Source organism: Pongo abelii, chromosome 10 (assembly GCF_028885655.2).
Source record: "Pongo abelii isolate AG06213 chromosome 10, NHGRI_mPonAbe1-v2.0_pri, whole genome shotgun sequence".
Lineage (NCBI taxonomy): Eukaryota > Metazoa > Chordata > Mammalia > Primates > Hominidae > Pongo > Pongo abelii.
The window spans coordinates 54,027,110-54,045,070 of NC_071995.2; the positions used below are offsets into that span (position 1 = coordinate 54,027,110).

Genomic DNA, 17,961 nt, shown 5'->3' on the forward strand with positions numbered 1-17,961 from the left:
GGCAAACCTTCCTTCTAACTCGGGCAAATGTGAAAGGGAATTGTCTTTCCCTTACTCTTGATCCCTCATTTTAGTGTCCTAGAAGTTCTTCAGGGTCAGAAAATTCTTGGAAAATGTAATAATTTGCGCTGCCTCCCTCCCTGTTGGAGTCAACTAGTCTTACATCCATCCTCTAAGATAGAGATGACTTACTAACTCTTGGAAATTTCCAAAAAGAAATAAAGCCTCACTTTCTATTCACTCTGCTTTTTTCCCCCCTTTCCCTGAAGGCTGGATTATCTCAACTCTGTAATTTTCTGACTCTCCAGTTTTCTCCAGGGTCAGTCGTTACACCACACAAACAAGGTAGGGGATTGGGGACGGGATAGACAGGGTTAGTCTTCAAACACTTTCATTCCAAATACGATCGTATCCTTTCCTTTTGTAAGGGCAGGCAGGAAAAAGTTGAAGGGTAAGGAATGTGCTTAGAGTATGAAAACTAGAGAAAGTCGGTAAAAGAACATATATATATATATATATATATATCCCAGACCAAATCCTGCCAAACCGTCCGAATGAGTAGAGGGAAATCCTGAAGCTCCACAACCCCTCAACTTCGCAACTTGGGCTTTCTCCAAAACCAAGAAATTGGCGGTGCGGCTCTGCATGACGTCATACCACAGGCACTCCAATCCCACGTGGGGGAGCTCTTGGTCCCGCCTCTCCTGAAATGGTGCACCACGCCTCCTCCTCTTTATTACCAATCGAATGCCGCCCCTGAGCCCCTTTCTTCCTTTTCCCGCCATCTCAGACCTCCCATCTTGGCCTTCGGGCCCAATCAGGGAGGCCCTACCTATCCGAAACCCGGTCCCTTCCCCGCGGAAGAGGGGTGGAGTTTCAACCTTTTAACTCCACCTTGGTCTGTGCAGCGCGGACCAACCCAAATCGCCAGAAAGGAGGGGCGTGGCTTGAAGTCCCCTCCTCCATCCCGGGGATCACGTTTTGCCGGGGGGAGCTGATCGCAAGACTAGGCAACCTCCAGCCAGTCCCTGGGTCGGGCGGATCCTCCCAGAGGTGGCACAATGGAGCGATCTCCAGGAGAGGGCCCCAGCCCCAGCCCCACGGACCAGCCCTCTGCTCCCTCCGACCCCACTGGCCAGCCCCCCGCTGCTCACGCAAAGCCAGACCCAGGTTCTGGGGGCCAACCTGCTGGCCCTGGCGCGGCGGGTGAGGCCCTGGCGGTGCTGACTTCATTCGGGAAGCGGTTGCTGGTGCTGATACCTGTGTATTTGGCCGGGGCAGTGGGACTCAGCGTGGGTTTCGTGCTCTTCGGCCTCGCCCTCTACCTGGGCTGGCGCCGGGTCCGCGACGAGAAAGAACGGAGCCTTCGAGCAGCGAGGCAGCTACTGGACGATGAGGAGCAGCTCACGGCGAAAACTCTTTATATGAGTCATCGAGAGCTACCTGCCTGGGTGAGCGACCACCCTCGGTCCTCTGTGCAGCATAGCCCCCTTCCACCCCTTCCATCTGGGGCTCCTTATGCCTAGAGTCAGCTCCCTGCCTTGGGACACTGGGCCCCAGACTTTCCCCTCTCTCCCCGCTAGCCGCCTGCCTGCTGGACGCGCTACTCTTGGGACCGACTGCTCACTCTCCCCACCCACCCTTTCGCATGCCCAGACTGGATCCTTCCACAGAATCAGGACTTCTTCCTCTACTTGGGCAACAGCAGTAATAACATCTGGGGACCCCGTCTCAGCCGAAGCTCTCCCTCCTAGCCAAGCCATCTTGAACGTCCCTCTTGCTTTTGGTGCCACTCGCGCCTTTGCTGCTCCTGGAAATCCTGGTCCCGTTACCTCTCAAAGGTTTCCCTAGTCTTTCTCAGCCTCCTCGAGACTTTTTACCTACTTAAAGCCATACGGTTCTCTCTTTTCTCGCTTTTATCCCCGGGTACCCGCTAGGACCCAGCCCCGGCCCCTGGACGACCCTCGGGCAGCCACCTTCAAGCCACCAGCCGCCAGACTGCAGCGCGGCAGAGGCGGCTGCTGGACGGAGGGCGGGCTACGGGAGGAGGTGGTGCGGCTGCTGCAGTGCCCGCGGCCCGCACTCCCCCCCACCCCTCGGCCGGCCACACCCTTTTCCGGACTGTGGGCTGCCCTTGTACCGTTGGGGCAGAGACCCTTATTTCTGCGGCGGCCGCGTCTCCTGTGCTGAGGCGGATGCCTTCTCTCTAGTCTTGCAGAGGCGAAGCCCGTTACCCGGCCCCTCCCAGCAGAGGTGCCAGTCTAGGGGGAGAATGGCAGCAGAGAGGAATCAAAATTGACACTAGGCAGACACAGCCAAGCTTCCCAGGCCCTGGACTGGAAAGGGGAGGAGAAAGAGGGCGAAATGGCCCTAGGGGACCTGTAGCCTAGGCAGCAAGTGTTTGTCTCCTCATCATCATCATGGAAACTAATCTTCCTACCCCCAATACAAAGCGCAGGTGTCCTTTCCCTTAAAAGGAGTCACACAAAGAAAGATAGAGGAAAACACACACACACCCCAAAAAACCCACAAAGCCAGGCCTAATTAGGTCTTCTGGCCCCTCCCTGACTCAAGGAAGGACTTGCTTCCCTCTTCACCTTCCTACTCTAGAAGCCCCGTCTGAGGGGAGTTGAAAGGCTGGAAAAGGGGACTTTTTTTTTTTTTTGAGACGGAGTCTCGCTCTGTTGCCAAGCTGGAGTGCAGTGGCCCGAACTCGGCACACTGCAACCTCTGCCTCTTCAAGCGATTCTCCTGCCTCAGCCTCCTGGGTAGCTGGGATTACAGGCATGCGCCACCACACCCGGCTAATTTTGTATTTTTAGTAGAGACAGGGTTTCACCATGCTGGTCAGGCTAGTGTCGAACTCCTGACCTCGTGATCCGCCGGCCTCGCCTCCCAAAGTGCTGGGATTACAGATGTGAGCCACCGCGGCCAGCCTGGAACCAGGAATTTTTAAATCCCAGGATTCCCTCAAACTCCAATTTGACCGGACCTCCCCCTCCAGAAAGAATGTGCCCTTCTCCTCCTCCCGCTCCTCTCTCAGCAGCTGTCATTTCACCACGTCCCTGAGCTATCCACAGGGCAACAGTGTGACCTCTACCCTGTCAGCTCCCCTTATTAGAGAGACCTCAGCCCCCAAACTCTGTGAGGAATGAACCTTTGGGGCATCCCAGCCACTCACCCACCCTGGGTGTGAGGAGTCTGTCACACTTACACACTCCCTCTCCTCTGCGGCACACCACCAGCATCTTAGTAGGAAACTAGAGGCGAGGGTGTGCACGTCACTGTCTCTGCCTTCCCCACCTCCAGGTCAGCTTCCCAGACGTGGAAAAGGCTGAGTGGCTCAATAAGGTGAGGATTGATTTGATTTTTAGTCTTCAAATCTTTAGGGGAGAATGGGAATTTGTTTCTTCTTGCCAGACCCACCCTCAACCCTCAGTGCTCTCCATGGGGAGGATTCTGGAGGAACTTGCCTTGAGAGGGAAGACTGGACTCTCCTCTGACCCTCTCTCTTTCATCCCAGATTGTGGCCCAGGTCTGGCCCTTCCTGGGCCAGTATATGGAGAAGCTTCTGGCTGAAACTGTGGCTCCGGCTGTTAGGGGATCTAACCCCCATCTGCAAACATTTACATTTACACGAGTGGAACTGGGTGAAAAGGTATGTGTGGAGAAGGGAAAGTGAGGAGGTGGGCTAGGGAGGGTGAGTGGCCCGGAGTAGACTGAGGTACTTCTCCCTTTCCCTCCCCTCTCTCAGGAATTTCTCTCTCCCTAGCCATTGCGCATCATTGGAGTCAAGGTTCACCCAGGTCAGAGAAAAGAGCAGATCCTGCTGGACTTGAACATCAGGTAATACCACTCACCACTCTTACTGCTTCCCCTTCAATGTGTCCTGGTCAGTCCAGGCTACTTCACTCCCCTTCCCCGCAACTTCAGCCAAGGACTAACTCTCTTGGTTCTCTTCTTTACCAATCCCCAGCTATGTAGGTGATGTGCAGATTGATGTGGAAGTGAAGAAATATTTTTGCAAAGCAGGAGTCAAGGGCATGCAGGTAGGCCAGATGTCAGGGGCCACATAATAGGGAATGTTTGTCCTGCGTTTCATGGGATATGGGGAAGTGTGAGGTTGGAAAGACCAAGGCTGACAAAGTCTGGGAGGACAGAAGAGGGACTTTTCTGGGGAAAGGCTTTGATTTTCTCTTCTTGCCTCAGCTACATGGCGTTTTGCGGGTGATACTGGAGCCACTCATTGGGGACCTTCCCATCGTGGGGGCTGTGTCAATGTTCTTCATCCGACGCCCGGTAAGGGAAAACAATGAAGGGGTATGGGGAATCAGGAGAAACAGAGGACTGGGAGGATGAGGGCAGCCAGTGAAGGGGAATGAGAAGGGAATTGACAAGAAGGCCAAGGGGTTCTGGCAACTGTTTGATGGGTATGACCACACCCCAAAGGATCTGTCCTGACCCCTGCTCTTTCCCTCCAGACCCTAGACATCAACTGGACAGGGATGACCAACCTGCTGGATATCCCAGGACTTAGGTATCAAGGACTTATTGAGCACCTGCTGAGTGTTCCAGCGCTGGGTTGGGGGTTTAAGGGACACAGAGCAGTCAGAGATGCTGCTTATGTCCTCTAGGAGCCTCAACTTCAGTTGGGGAGCGAAGACAAATACTCCTGGAAAGTTTGATACTGTGATTTTTCTTCGGGTTGGGGGAGCAGGTAGGGAATGAAGAGGGCTGAAGACTGCAAAAGGCAATGGGGATGGCAGTGAAGAAGGGAGAGAGCAGTAGGTGGGGAATTAGGGTAGGAGAGTAGCACAAAGGATTTTCACAAAAGGACTTTCTTACAGCTTTAGGTCTCTCTTGGGTGTGGGAAACATAGTTGGGGTTAGGAGAAAATTGGAAGTTGAGGCCATACCCACTCCTTTCTACTCCCCCATTCAGCTCACTCTCTGACACCATGATCATGGACTCCATTGCTGCCTTCCTCGTGTTGCCCAATCGATTACTGGTGCCCCTTGTGCCTGACCTTCAAGATGTGGCTCAGTTGCGTTCCCCTCTGCCCAGGGTATGGCCTTTCCCCCACTAGATAGATCCTTCTCTCAGGAACCCCTTGCTGGGTCCTTAGTTTCTCACCATCTGATTCCTTCCTCCAGGGCATTATTCGAATTCACCTGCTGGCTGCTCGAGGGCTGACTTCCAAGGACAAATATGTGAAGGGCCTGATTGAGGGCAAGTCAGACCCATATGCACTTGTGCGTTTGGGTACCCAGACATTCTGCAGTCGTGTCATTGATGAAGAACTCAACCCACAGTGGGGAGAGACTTATGAGGTGGGAGAGTTGAGCAGCTCTGTGAAATGGGGAAGCCCCAGGAGGTTGTGAGAGAAGATGCTGATTGGATGATCCTCACAGCTGCAGCCCCATGAGACACTCAGCCTTCTGTGTTCCCCAGGTGATGGTACACGAGGTCCCAGGGCAGGAGATTGAAGTGGAGGTGTTCGACAAGGATCCAGATAAAGATGACTTTCTGGGCAGGTGAGACTCTGCCTGTTAGGATTCTAAAGCCCATGCTGGCCGGGCACGGTGGCTCACACCTGTAATCCCAGCACTTTGGGAGGCTGAGGCGGGTAGATCACGAGGTCAGGAGATTGAGACCATCCTGGCTAACACGGTGAAACACCGTCTCTACTAAAAATACAAAAATCAGCCGGGCGTGGTGGCGGGCGCCTGTACTCCCAGCTACTCGGGAGGCTGAGGCAGGAGAATGGTGGGTGGACCCGAGAGGAGGAGCTTGCAGTGAGCCGAGATCATGCCACTGCACTCCAGCCTGGGCGACAGAGCGAGACTCCGTCTCTAAAGAAAAAAAATAAAAATAAAAAAAATAAAGCCCATGCTACCGAGGTTCTGGAGGTAATTATACTCACTTTCTGGGCCTGGGAATCATGTATCATTTTCCTTCCTAACCTCCCCACCCCCAGCCCCTACCATGCACATACTCAGGCATGCAGGTGAGTGTCTTCTGAGAGGAAGAAGGGAGTCTGAGATCTGCCATTGATTTCTGGGTGGGTGAGTGGAGGGCCACTGACATGCTGCTAATTACAACACTCCCCTTTTCTTCCTTTCACTACCCTCTCCCCTCCCCACCCCCAGAATGAAGCTAGATGTAGGGAAGGTGTTACAGGCTGGCGTTCTGGATGATGTAAGTTGGGAGAAGAGGAAGGTGGGGGCTGATCTCACCCTTTGGGTAGACGGTAGTTGCTACATTGGTAGGGAAGTAGTTGAGCAGGTATCTGATTTCTACTACATCTCAATTTCCTCTAGTGGTTCCCTCTACAAGGTGGGCAAGGCCAAGTTCACTTGAGGCTAGAATGGCTGTCACTTTTGTCAGATGCAGAGAAACTGGAGCAGGTAAGCCACATGGGAAATAGGAAGCTGGCAGGGGAGAAATAGGTAGCTACAAGTGTAGGGGACTTGGAACGGTGACCAAGATCTGACTACTGCCACCCCTCCCCAGGTTCTACAGTGGAATCAGGGAGTCTCCTCTCGACCAGAGCCCCCGTCAGCTGCCATCTTAGTTGTCTACCTGGATCGGGCGCAGGATCTTCCTGTGAGTTTGGCTGGGTGAACAGGAGCCCTGGATGTAGCATTCCCCAACCCTGCCTTGCTGAGGATGCAAATGTGCCTGCCTGCTTTGCTCCAGAAGTATCAGCATGTAACACAAGGGTCCCAGGGAGGGGATCAGATCCATCTCAGGGAAAGGATTCTGATGCGATCCCACCTTCCTTCACCAAAACCAAAACCAAATCCCCCAAGATGGTGACCTCTGAATTGTACCCACCACAGCTGAAGAAGGGGAACAAGGAACCCAACCCTATGGTACAACTATCAATTCAGGATGTGACTCAGGAGAGCAAGGTGAGGGCCAGGACATCATTGTGGGTGGCCAGGTAGGACAGGGAGAGGCCTATTCTTGGGATGGTTTCCCCTTTAGAATGCCTGTTACGTGCAGGGGTTTTTTGCAGAAACAGGAGTGGTGCTGTGGTATACACCCTTAATCCCTCCTCTACATCTCCAGGCTGTCTACAGTACCAACTGCCCAGTGTGGGAGGAAGCGTTCCGGTTCTTCCTACAAGACCCTCAAAGCCAGGAGCTCGATGTGCAAGTGAGATAATCACCTCTTCATCCCTCCTGAATACCCTATTCTGTCTTCCCAGATCTATACCATTTCTCCTCTCCTTCTTTTCCCTTGATTCCTATTTTTAATCCATCTACCTAGACTCCCCACCTCCCTGAATCTCTCTCCACTGTTCCCCAACTGTCACTCCAGAATAATTTTTTTTTTTTTTTGAGATGGAGTCTCGCTCTGTTGCCCAGGCTGGGGTGCAGTGGTGCAATCTCGACTTACCGAAACCTCCACCTCCTAGGTTCAAGCAATTCTCCTGCCTCAGCCTCCCGAGTAGCTGGGATTACAGGCACGCACCACCATGCCCGGCTAATTTTTGTATTTTTAATAGAGATGGGGTTTCACCATGCTGGCCAGGCTGGTCTCGAACTCCTGACCTCAGGTGATCCGCCTGCCTCAGCCTCCCAAAGTGCTGGGATTATAGGCATGAGCCACTGCACCTGGCCTTAGTTCATATGTACTTGTTCTTGAATGATTTTATATATGTGTGTCTTGTCTATGAAACTGGCCAGTAAGCATTGTGAAAGCAGATACTATGTTTCGTGCTTTTTCTATGACCTTTAAAATGCTGAATGTTAACAATTTTATTGAGGCATAATTTACATACCATAAAATCACTCATTTTAGGTATACAATTCCCAATTATAAAAAATTATTCTGAGGCTGGGCACGGTACCTAAAATGAGTGATTTTATGGTATGTAAATTATGCCTCAATAAAATTGCTAACATTCAGCATTTTTTTTTTTTTTTGAGACAGAGTTTCACTTTTGTTGCCCAGGCTGGAGTGCAATGGCGTGATCTCGGCTCACTGCAACCTCCACCTCCTGGGTTCAAGTGATTCTCCTGCCTCAGCCTCCTGAGTAGCTGGGATTACAGGGATGTGCCACCATGCCTGGCTAATTTTTTTTGTATTTTTAGTAGAGACGGGGTTTCTCCATGTTGGTCAGGCTGGTCTCGAACTCCCGACCTCAGGTGATCCGCCCATCTCAGCCTCCGAAAGTGCCTGGATTACAGGCATGAGCCACTGTGCCCGGCCCAACATTCAGCATTTTAAAGGTCATAGAAAAAGCACAAAACATAGTATCTGCCTTCACAATGCTTACTGGCCAGTTTCAGTTTCATAGACAAGACACACATACATAAAATCATTCAAGAACAAGTACATATGAACTAAGGCCAGGCATGGTGGCTCACACCTGTAATCCCAGCACTTTGGGAGGCCAAGGCAGGTGGATCACCTGAGGTCAGGAGTTTGAGAACAGACTGGTCAGCATGGTGAAACCCCATCTCTACTAAAAATACAAAAATTAGCCAGGCATGGTGGCGCACGCCTGTAATCCCAGCTACTTGGGAGGCTGAGGTAGAATTGCTTGAGCCCGGGAGGCGGTGGTTGCAGTGAGCCAAGATAGCGCCACTGCACTCCAGCCTGGGTGACAGAGTGAGACTCCGTCTCAAAAAAAATAAAAAATCAAAAATTAGCCGGGTGTGGTGGCATGTGCCAGTAATCCCAGCTACTTGGGAGGCTGAGGCAGGAGAATCATTTGAACCTGGGAGGTAGAAGTTGTAGTGAGCTGATTTCACGCCACTACACTCTCACCTGGGCGACAGAGTAAGACTCTGTCTCAAAAAAAAAAAAGAACAGAAGAACAGCAACAATTACATATGAATTGTGGGAGTAAAATATCCATAGCATAGGACTAAGGAGGGTCAGAGAAAGGGATAGGCTGGAGTAACTAGGGAGATTTTGTGAAGCAAGAAGTAGGATTTTAATTGCGTCTTGAAGGATGAGTAGGATTTAAATAGGCTGAGGGAAGAGAATGAGGACTTTCCAAATAGTGGGAGCAGAATGAACAAAGGTGGAAGGGGCCATGGATTGGGCAGAGGACTATAAAAGACGGCTGTGGCCGAGGCAGGCGAATTGCCTGAGCTCAGGAGTTTGAGACCAGCCTGGGCAACACCGTGAAACCCCGTCTCTACTAAAAAATACAAAAACTTAGCTGGGCGTGACAGCATGCGCCTGTAGTCCCAGCTATTTGGGAGGCTGAGGTAGGAGAATGGGTTGAACCCAGGAGGTCGAAGTTGCAGTGAGCCAAGATGGCGCCACTGCACTCCAGCATGGGCGACAGAGTGAGACTCTGACTCAAAAAAAAAAAAAAAAAAAGATGGCCCTGAGTAGAGCAGGAGGTTTGTGATTGGCACAGAGACGAATGAAGCTGGAGCCATGTTATCATTTTCACAGTATGCCTCCCTTTCCCCTAATCCCTTCACTACAGTCCTTCCTCCTGTGCCTGTAGGTGAAGGATGATTCCAGGGCCCTGACTTTAGGAGCACTGACACTGCCTCTGGCCCGCCTGCTGACTGCCCCAGAACTCATCCTGGACCAGTGGTTCCAGCTCAGCAGCTCTGGCCCAAACTCCAGACTCTACATGAAACTAGTCATGAGGGTATGGAAATAGAGGAGGTACTGAGGTGGGGAAAGTCCTGTTGATTCTTTGGTATTAAGAATAAGGAAAGGGAGCCTCCTAAGATTAAAAGAGCTAATACATGTAGAAGTGCCAAGCAGGCACAAAAACATATTGATCTGACTGGTGGAAGGAATGGCTTATGAGTTGAGGGGGTGCGGAGGGAACGCTGTAAAGATGAGCCCAGCCAGGGCAGCACCTAGTTCCCCTGTCACAGCCCCTCCTCTACCCCACCCCACATGCCTTGCCTGCTGGTGGCGAGCTGCACTTCTTTGATTCAGCATTATGCTACCCTTCCTAGATCCTGTACTTGGATTCATCAGAAATATGCTTCCCCACTGTGCCTGGTTGTCCTGGTGCTTGGGACGTGGACAGTGAGAATCCCCAGAGAGGCAGCAGTGTGGATGCCCCACCTCGACCCTGTCACACGACTCCTGATAGCCAGTTTGGGACCGAGGTGAGTCTATATCTGGAAAGGACTAGGGTCTGTTTGCCCCGCTAAGTGTGCAAAGCCTATTTCAGGGCAGATTCTGACAGGTCTCTCTCCCTTTGCCATCTGGCACCCCCCTGTCCCTTTTGCAGCATGTGCTTCGGATCCATGTATTAGAGGCCCAGGACCTGATTGCCAAAGACCGTTTCTTGGGGGGACTGGTGAAGGGCAAGTCAGACCCCTATGTCAAACTAAAGCTGGCAGGACGAAGCTTCCGGAGCCATGTTGTTCGGGAAGATCTCAATCCCCGCTGGAATGAGGTTTTTGAGGTCAGAATTGAGTGGCTGTGACTCCTGGTTCTGCCCCATTTTTCCCCCAATCCCAAAAGTGGTCCAGAAACCTCTGAGGTTCAGTTGACTGGGGGGGTCCAGTCATTTGCAAAGGAAAAGGAGAGAATCTTCTTTCATCTGCACTGTTTTCTCCCACTAGGTGATTGTCACATCAGTTCCAGGCCAGGAGCTAGAGGTTGAAGTCTTTGACAAGGACTTGGACAAGGATGATTTTCTGGGCAGGTGAGAGCATAGGAGTCTAGGTGAAAAAGAGGCTGGGGCTCTTTAGGCCATGGAGTCTGGCCTCCTTGGTTCTCACCATCTAGCTTTTGTCTTAATCTTTCTCTTCAACAGGTGTAAAGTGAGTCTCACCACAGTCTTAAACAGTGGCTTCCTTGATGAGGTAAGCATGGAATTAAGGGTCAACAACCCCTCCTGATCCTGCCCAAGCTTCATTCTCATAGTTCTCCTGTCTGCATATCCCCAAGTCTTCACCCTGCCTACTTCCACAGTGGCTGACCCTGGAGGATGTCCCATCTGGCCGCCTGCACTTGCGCCTGGAGCGTCTCACCCCCCGTCCCACTGCTGCTGAGTTAGAGGAGGTAGGGCAGGAGACTGGAGGAAGGAAGGGACCCAAGGTGGGGCAGGATGAGCTCTTCTCTTAGCGTTCAAGGCACATGCCAGAACCCAAGGTGTCAGTTACCACTCCCCAGCCCCGTGTGCCCCTCCACAGGTGCTGCAGGTGAATAGTTTGATCCAGACTCAGAAAAGTGCGGAGCTGGCGGCGGCCCTGCTATCCATCTATATGGAGCGGGCAGAGGACCTGCCGGTGAGATCCCGCTCCCCACGCCCAATAACTTCCTGGCCCTTCTTCCACTTCCCTCCGGTTTGGATGGTCCTGGAGTATTTAGAATAAGAAAAATGGCCCCTCTTCCTGAGGGTGGTGCAGGGGTGGGAAAAATTGTCTGTTCAAGGCCACAGGGGTAGTGGCTGCCAAGTAATAATGGAGACATGGCTGCTGGCTGTGGATATAATCTGTGAGGGGATCTGCCTAACTAGGTCCAAATTTAAGACTAACACAGTATTGTCTTTCTAGCTGCGAAAAGGCACCAAGCACCCCAGCCCTTATGCTACTCTCACTGTGGGAGATACTTCTCATAAAACCAAGGTATGAACAAATGCTGCAGGGTAAAAATGGGAGGGACAAGAGAAATAAGAGTATCAGCCACTGATCATAAGCCCTCATCTCCACCAGACTGTTTCGCAAACTTCAGCCCCTGTCTGGGATGAGAGTGCCTCCTTTCTCATCAGGAAACCACACACTGAGAACCTAGAGTTGCAGGTACTGTAAATTCATTCTTCAAATATTTAGCAGATTTCTGCCATGGCAAGGCAGGAAACCAGGCACAGAGCATTCAGAGATGAGATAAAAGATTGGCTTTTTTTTTTTTTTTGAGACAGAGTCTTGCTCTGTCGCCCAGGCTAGAGTGCAGTGGCGCTATCTTGGCTCACTGCAAGCTCCGCCTCCTGGGTTCACACCATTCTCCTGCCTCAGCCTCCCAGGTAGCTGGGACTACAGGCACCCGCCACCATGCCTGGCTAATTTTTGCATTTTTTTTTAGTAGAGATGGAGTTTCACCATGTTAGCCAGGCTGGTCTCGAACTCCTGACCTCAGGTGATCCGCCCACCTCGGCCTCCCAAAGTGCTGGAAATACAGGTGTGAGCCACTGCAACCGGCCAAAAGATTGACTTCTTATCTTTATGGAGCTCACACTCTGTTTTGGGAGAAAAATAACCAGATGAAACTTCCAGAATGGTAACTGAGGTAAAAGGCACTGTGGGGAAGAAAGGAAGGGTTCAGGCTGGGGAAAGGCTGGAGATAGAAAGGCATCCTTAGATGACCCCTGAGCTTGAGGGTAGATTCTTTTTTTTTTGAGACTAGAGTCTCGCTCTTATTGCCCAGGCTAGAGTGTAGTGGCACAATCTCAGCTCACTGCAACCTCAGCCTTCCAGGTTCAAGCGATTCTCCTGCCTCAGCCTCCTGCGTACCTGGGATTACATGCGCGTGCCACCACGCCCAGCCAATTTTTAGTAGAGACGGGGTTTTGCCATGTTGGCCAGGCTGGTCTTGAACTCCTGACCTCACGTTATCCATCCACCTCAGCCTCCCAAAGTGCTGGGATTACAGGTGTGAGCCACCGCACCCGGCCTTTTTTGTTTTTAGACAGGGTCTTACTCTGTCGCCCAGGCTGGAGTGCAGTGGTGCAATCAGGGCTCACTACAGCCTCAACTCTTGGGCTCTAGCAATCCTCCTACCTCAGCTGGGATAACAGGTGCACACTACCACACCTAGCTAATTTTTGTATTTTTTTGTGGAGATGACGTTTTGCCATGTCATCCAGGCTGGTCTCGAACTCCTGGACTCAAGCATTCTGCCCGCCTCGGCATCCCAAAGTGCTGGGATTACAAGTGTGAGAACCGTGCCCCAGCCTAAGGGTAGATTTACTGGTTCTTTTGGACCAAGAAAAGAAGAGCAGGAAAACTCTTTAGGCTGAGAAAAAAAATGGAGGAGAGAGAAAGCATATTTATTATAGATCAGAGAGGCAGGCAGAGCAAGATCATAGGGGCTGTTGAATAGTATGCTAGAAATACAGATTTTATCCTAAGGCTTAGGGAAGCCTTTGTTTATTTTATTTATTATTTTTTTGAAACAGAGTCTGGCTCTGTTGCCCAGGCTGGAGTACAGTGATACGATCTCAGCTCACTGCAACCTCCCTCCTGGGTTCAATCGATTCTCCTGCCTCAGCCTCCCAAGTAGATGGGATAATAGGTGCCCGCCACCACGCCCAGCTAATTTTTGTATTTTTAAGAGAGATGGGGTTTCACCATGTTGGTCAGCCTGGTCTCTAAGTCCTGACCTCAAGTGATCCACTGCCTCGGCCTCCCAAAGTGCTGGAATTAGAGGCGTGAGCCACCGCACCCAGCTAGGGAAGCCTTTAATGAGAGGTCACAAATCCAGATTTGCATTTTGGGAAGATCATAGGGATAAGAGGGTAAAGAATGGACTGGAGAGGGACAACACTGGGGGCAGGGAGATCAGTGAGGAGACTGTTAGAGCAGTCAAAGCAGGGCACGACTAAAGCCTGATGGGATTTGAAGATTGCTGTGATATGGAGCAGGTGGAGGAGCAAGGAACAGCCTAGACACTAACTCTGGGGTTTTTGGCACAGGGTGGCTAGATGGATAAGGGTGCCGTTGCTGACTTAGGGAGTGCACAGAGAGGGAATTTTGGAATTTGAGATCTCTGCAGGACATCCAAGGGAAGACATGCAGAAAACAAATCTATTGCCCATGAGGTGTTCCTCCCTTGCCCTCTTATTGGAACATCATGAGCAAGCAACCACTTACAAGTGTAGTCATGGGTGAGATCTCTTAGGCAGCGTGGAGAGTGAGGACGAGACAAAAGATGGCCATGAGCCATCTTACAGGTGTGAGCCACTGTGCCTGGCTGAAATTAATAGAATTTAAAATAATGTAACAATGCTAGCAGAGTAGAAAGGAGGTACAAATGAACTCAGTTCTTCATCTTTTCTAGCAGGGAATCAATAGATACTACAAGCATATTAGAATTCCGTGAGAACAAGGAAAACAGGAGAGTTTTAAAGGCCGTTACATTTGGAATATGGCAACAGGAGTAGGATGAGCAAGAAACATTTACTTTTAGTTCTGTTTTTACTGTTGTTTTCTGTACTCTGCAGCTATTACTGGTATAATTTCTGAAAGCTAGGTTGGGCGCGGTGGCTCACGCCTGTAATCCCAGCACTTTGGGAGGCCAAGGCGGGCAGATCACAAGGTCAGGAGATCGAGACTATCCTGGCTAACACAGTGAAACCCCATCTCTATTAAAAATACAAAAAATTAGCCGGGTGTGGTGGCGGGCGCCTGTAGTCCCAGCTACTCGGGAGGCTGAGGCAGGAGAATGGCGTGAACCCGGGAGGCGGAGCTTGCAGTGAGCCGAGATCGCGCCGCTGCACTCCAGCCTGGGCGACAGAGCGAGACTCTGTCTCAAAAATAATAATAATAATTTCTGAAAGTTTATGAGGTAAAGATGGTCCACTCTACTCTGGTTAAGAAAGGAAGGACAGGCCAGGCACAGTGGCTCACACCTGTAATCCTAGCAATTTGGGAGGCCAAGGTGGGTGGATCACCTCAGGTTGGGAGTTTGAGACCAGCCTGACCAACATGGAGAAACCCCAGCTCTACTAAAAATACAAAATCAGCTGGGCATGGTGGCAGGTGCCTGTAATCCCAGCTACTCAGGAGGTTGAGGCAGGAGAATCACTTGAACCTGGGAGGCGGAGGTTGCGGTGAGACCAGATCACGCCATGCACTCCAGCCTGCGCAACAAGAGCGAAACTCTGTCTCAAAAAAGAAAAAAAAAAAGGAAGGAAGGACAGAGGGAGGGACTAGCAACTGTTACCATTGCTTCCCTGCCTTTCTCAAAGGGAAATCTCACCAAACCACCTATGAGTCCAAGCGTTTGGACCTTTAACACCAGGATTAACTCATTTGTTGATGCATTCGCCTCTTGATCATGGTCCTGTTGCCCCACAGGTTCGGGGTGAGGGCACTGGCGTGCTGGGCTCATTATCCCTGCCCCTCTCAGAGCTCCTCGTGGCTGACCAGCTATGCTTGGACCGCTGGTTTACACTCAACAGTGGTCAGGGGCAGGTGCTACTGAGAGCACAGCTAGGGGTGAGTGACAGGAGATGGTGGGCAGGATGAGAGGGAGGAGGGGAGGGCCTTCACAGCTGAGGGACACCCAGGAGGGTGGGAACAGAGGGCCGTGTCCTTAGAGTGAGGGAACTGAGAGAACTCTGCCCAGCTCACAGCTTTCTTGCCCCTAGATCCTGGTGTCCCAGCACTCGGGAGTGGAAGCTCATAGCCACAGCTACAGCCACAGCTCCTCATCTCTGAGTGAAGAACCAGAGCTCTCGGGGGGACCCCCTCACATCACCTCTTCAGCCCCAGAGCTCCGGCAGCGCCTAACACATGTTGACAGGTAAAGGGCTGGGACAGGAAGGTGGGACGCAGTCAGAAATAAGAAGTATTACAGGTTCACTAGGCTCTAGCTTTCCCCAGACCTACTGATATTTCTCCACAGTTCCCTTGAGGCTCCAGCCGGGCCTCTGGGCCAGGTGAAACTGACTGTGTGGTACTACAGTGAAGAACGAAAGCTGGTCAGCATTGTTCATGGTTGCCGGTGAGACCCCATCCCTCCTGTCCTCCAGATCGCCTCCATCCCTTCCCTCAGGTTACCGTATCACCTACATCCTCCTGTTGTAGGGCCCTTCGACAGAATGGACGCGATCCTCCTGATCCCTATGTGTCACTGTTGCTGCTGCCAGACAAGAACCGAGGCACCAAGAGGAAGACCTCACAGAAGAAGAGGACCCTGAGTCCTGAATTTAACGAACGGTCAGTCAGTGGGCATTCAGGTGGAGAGATGGCAGGCTTGGAAAGGACTCCTGGCCCCTAACACCCAGTCCTACCCCAGGTTTGAGTGGGAACTCCCCCTTGATGAGGCCCAGAGACGAAAGCTGGATGTCTCTGTCAAGTCTAATCCCTCCTTCATGTCGAGAGAGCGTGAGCTGCTGGGGAAGGTAAGAGGGCAGGATGGCAGGGCAGGGGTGAGGGCTGGAAGCTGCTGGTACCAAGGTTATAGTCCCTGTGAGGAAGGAAGTACCCCACGTGATCCTTTAGAGGTGACTCTTTCACCTCTGCAATGGTTTGGGACGAGTATGTGATGAAGGAACATGGTCTTTGGAGATTTCAAAACAGCATCATCAGAATGAGATCCTGTCTCAAAAAATAAAAAAATAACATCTTTCCCCCATCATCCTCCAACACAGGTGCAGCTGGACCTAGCTGAGACAGACCTTTCCCAGGGTGTAGCCCGGTGGTGAGTGTCTGCGTGGGTGGGGGATGGTCTGGATATTTCAGTGGGAGAAATTCCAATCACAGGAAAGGAAAAAAAGATACAATCTCAGCAGAGAACCATTGATTCTATCAAGTAGAGAAGCCCTTGGATCGTGTCTCATTTATAAATAAGACGACACAAGAGTCATCTTTCTACATGAGCCCTCTTGTTTTCACAGGTATGACCTGATGGACGACAAGGACAAGGGCAGCTCCTAGGAGCTGGCGAGTCCCAGCCTGACTCTGCTCTGTCTTCCTGCCTTCGTCTTGCTCCATCACCGCCTCAATGTGATGAGCCTAAAGCTATGGTCCAAGGGCAGAGCCTGTGCCCTTCAGCCCTTTCACCTAACAGGCCCATATTCGGGCCTTTGCCTGACCAAAGAGAAGAACTGTATGTTCCCTTTACTGCACGGCCTTTATCCTTCTGGGCCCCTAGGGCGGGGACCTGAGCTGGCTGTTTCCTGCTCTGCCTGCACATTGTTCTCCCTTCCTCCCAACTCCTCAGGGCCTTCTGTATCTGTGCCTGGCCACTGGCAGCACTAGCAGTGGTATTAGCTTATGCCAAATACAGCTTTGGAAGGATCTTTTTTTCTTTAACTAGATGGTCACCTTCTTCCCTGCCACACATGGGTGGGAAGGTGGACAGGCTAACCTCTCCAGCTGTGAGCCTCTTAGACTACTGCATGTAGCAAATGTTCAGCAGCTCAGGCCCCCATATCCAGTTCTGTCCCCACTTTCCTCAACCCTGTCCTGAAAATTCTACTGCTCTGATGGCTGGGGTCAGTCTCTTGTCACTTTGGAAACTGGGGACACTTGGATTCTACTCAAGCCTCCAAGTAGTGGCATATCAGTCTTGGAGCTCCTAGCTGGTGATACGGAGAGGGCTTTGGGGGACTTGGGACAGCAGGGCCAATTTTTTTGCCCAAGTGCCTAGGCTGCTAACTCACTGACTAGAACTTAATCTGGTACTCTTTAGTTTTGCACCAACTCTGCCAAGCCACTGTATCTTACATTAAACATCATACTCAAACTAGCTGTGGTTCTTTTCCTTAAGGATAGGGAATCAATCTACCCATCTGATGTTTATTCCTACTGTCAAAAGCCTTTATCTAATTCGTGAATCACGTCAGTTTAATTAATGATCAAAGCCTACTAAGGTTGCAGCCACCAAGAATGTTGAGGATGGTCAAGAGACCTGTGTAAAGTAGCTGCTGTTGCATTTCAGGTGAGACTCATTTCCAGTCACAGTGATGAACTCTGTTACCCATCCAACTTGTCTGCTGACCACTGTAGGCTTTCCAGGGAAGGGATTCCTAAACCTGGTAAACCTGGGAGCTCTGTGCCACTGCACAGGCTCCTGGTGTCTCTGTGCCACCAGGGCATGCTCAGCTACATTCAAAAGGGCTTCAGGCCCATCTAACAGGAGCTGAGAAATACACCCATTCCTATCATCTTGAACTCTGCTCCTTGCAGGGAGTTTCCTGGAATGCAAGCTAGAGAAGCTGTGCTCCATCTGTTCTGCCAATTGAAAGGAGAGAGATGGACAGAGTGAACTACTGAAAACAGGGTCACTGGC

The 17,961-nt window shown here is 51.3% G+C and overlaps 1 protein-coding gene across 2 annotated transcripts; it reads left to right on the plus strand.

The window, feature by feature from the left end:
* The first annotated feature begins 926 nt into the window (after window positions 1–926).
* Window positions 927–17,418, plus strand: ESYT1 (extended synaptotagmin 1). 2 transcript variants are annotated; one of them, XM_024256145.3, is made up of 31 exons: window positions 927–1,451; window positions 3,310–3,351; window positions 3,524–3,658; window positions 3,773–3,846; window positions 3,977–4,049; window positions 4,210–4,299; window positions 4,482–4,537; window positions 4,942–5,065; window positions 5,154–5,330; window positions 5,452–5,534; window positions 6,150–6,198; window positions 6,321–6,407; window positions 6,514–6,606; window positions 6,813–6,914; window positions 7,075–7,161; window positions 9,479–9,628; window positions 9,948–10,103; window positions 10,229–10,405; window positions 10,566–10,648; window positions 10,760–10,808; window positions 10,918–11,007; window positions 11,139–11,234; window positions 11,502–11,573; window positions 11,661–11,747; window positions 15,021–15,161; window positions 15,314–15,468; window positions 15,571–15,669; window positions 15,753–15,884; window positions 15,964–16,069; window positions 16,319–16,368; window positions 16,565–17,418. In XM_024256145.3, exons 1-31 carry the CDS (start codon window positions 1,062–1,064, stop codon window positions 16,602–16,604), a joined length of 3,345 nt encoding a protein of 1,114 aa, XP_024111913.1. In that variant the 5' UTR covers window positions 927–1,061; the 3' UTR covers window positions 16,605–17,418.
* The last annotated feature ends 543 nt before the right edge of the window (window positions 17,419–17,961 follow it).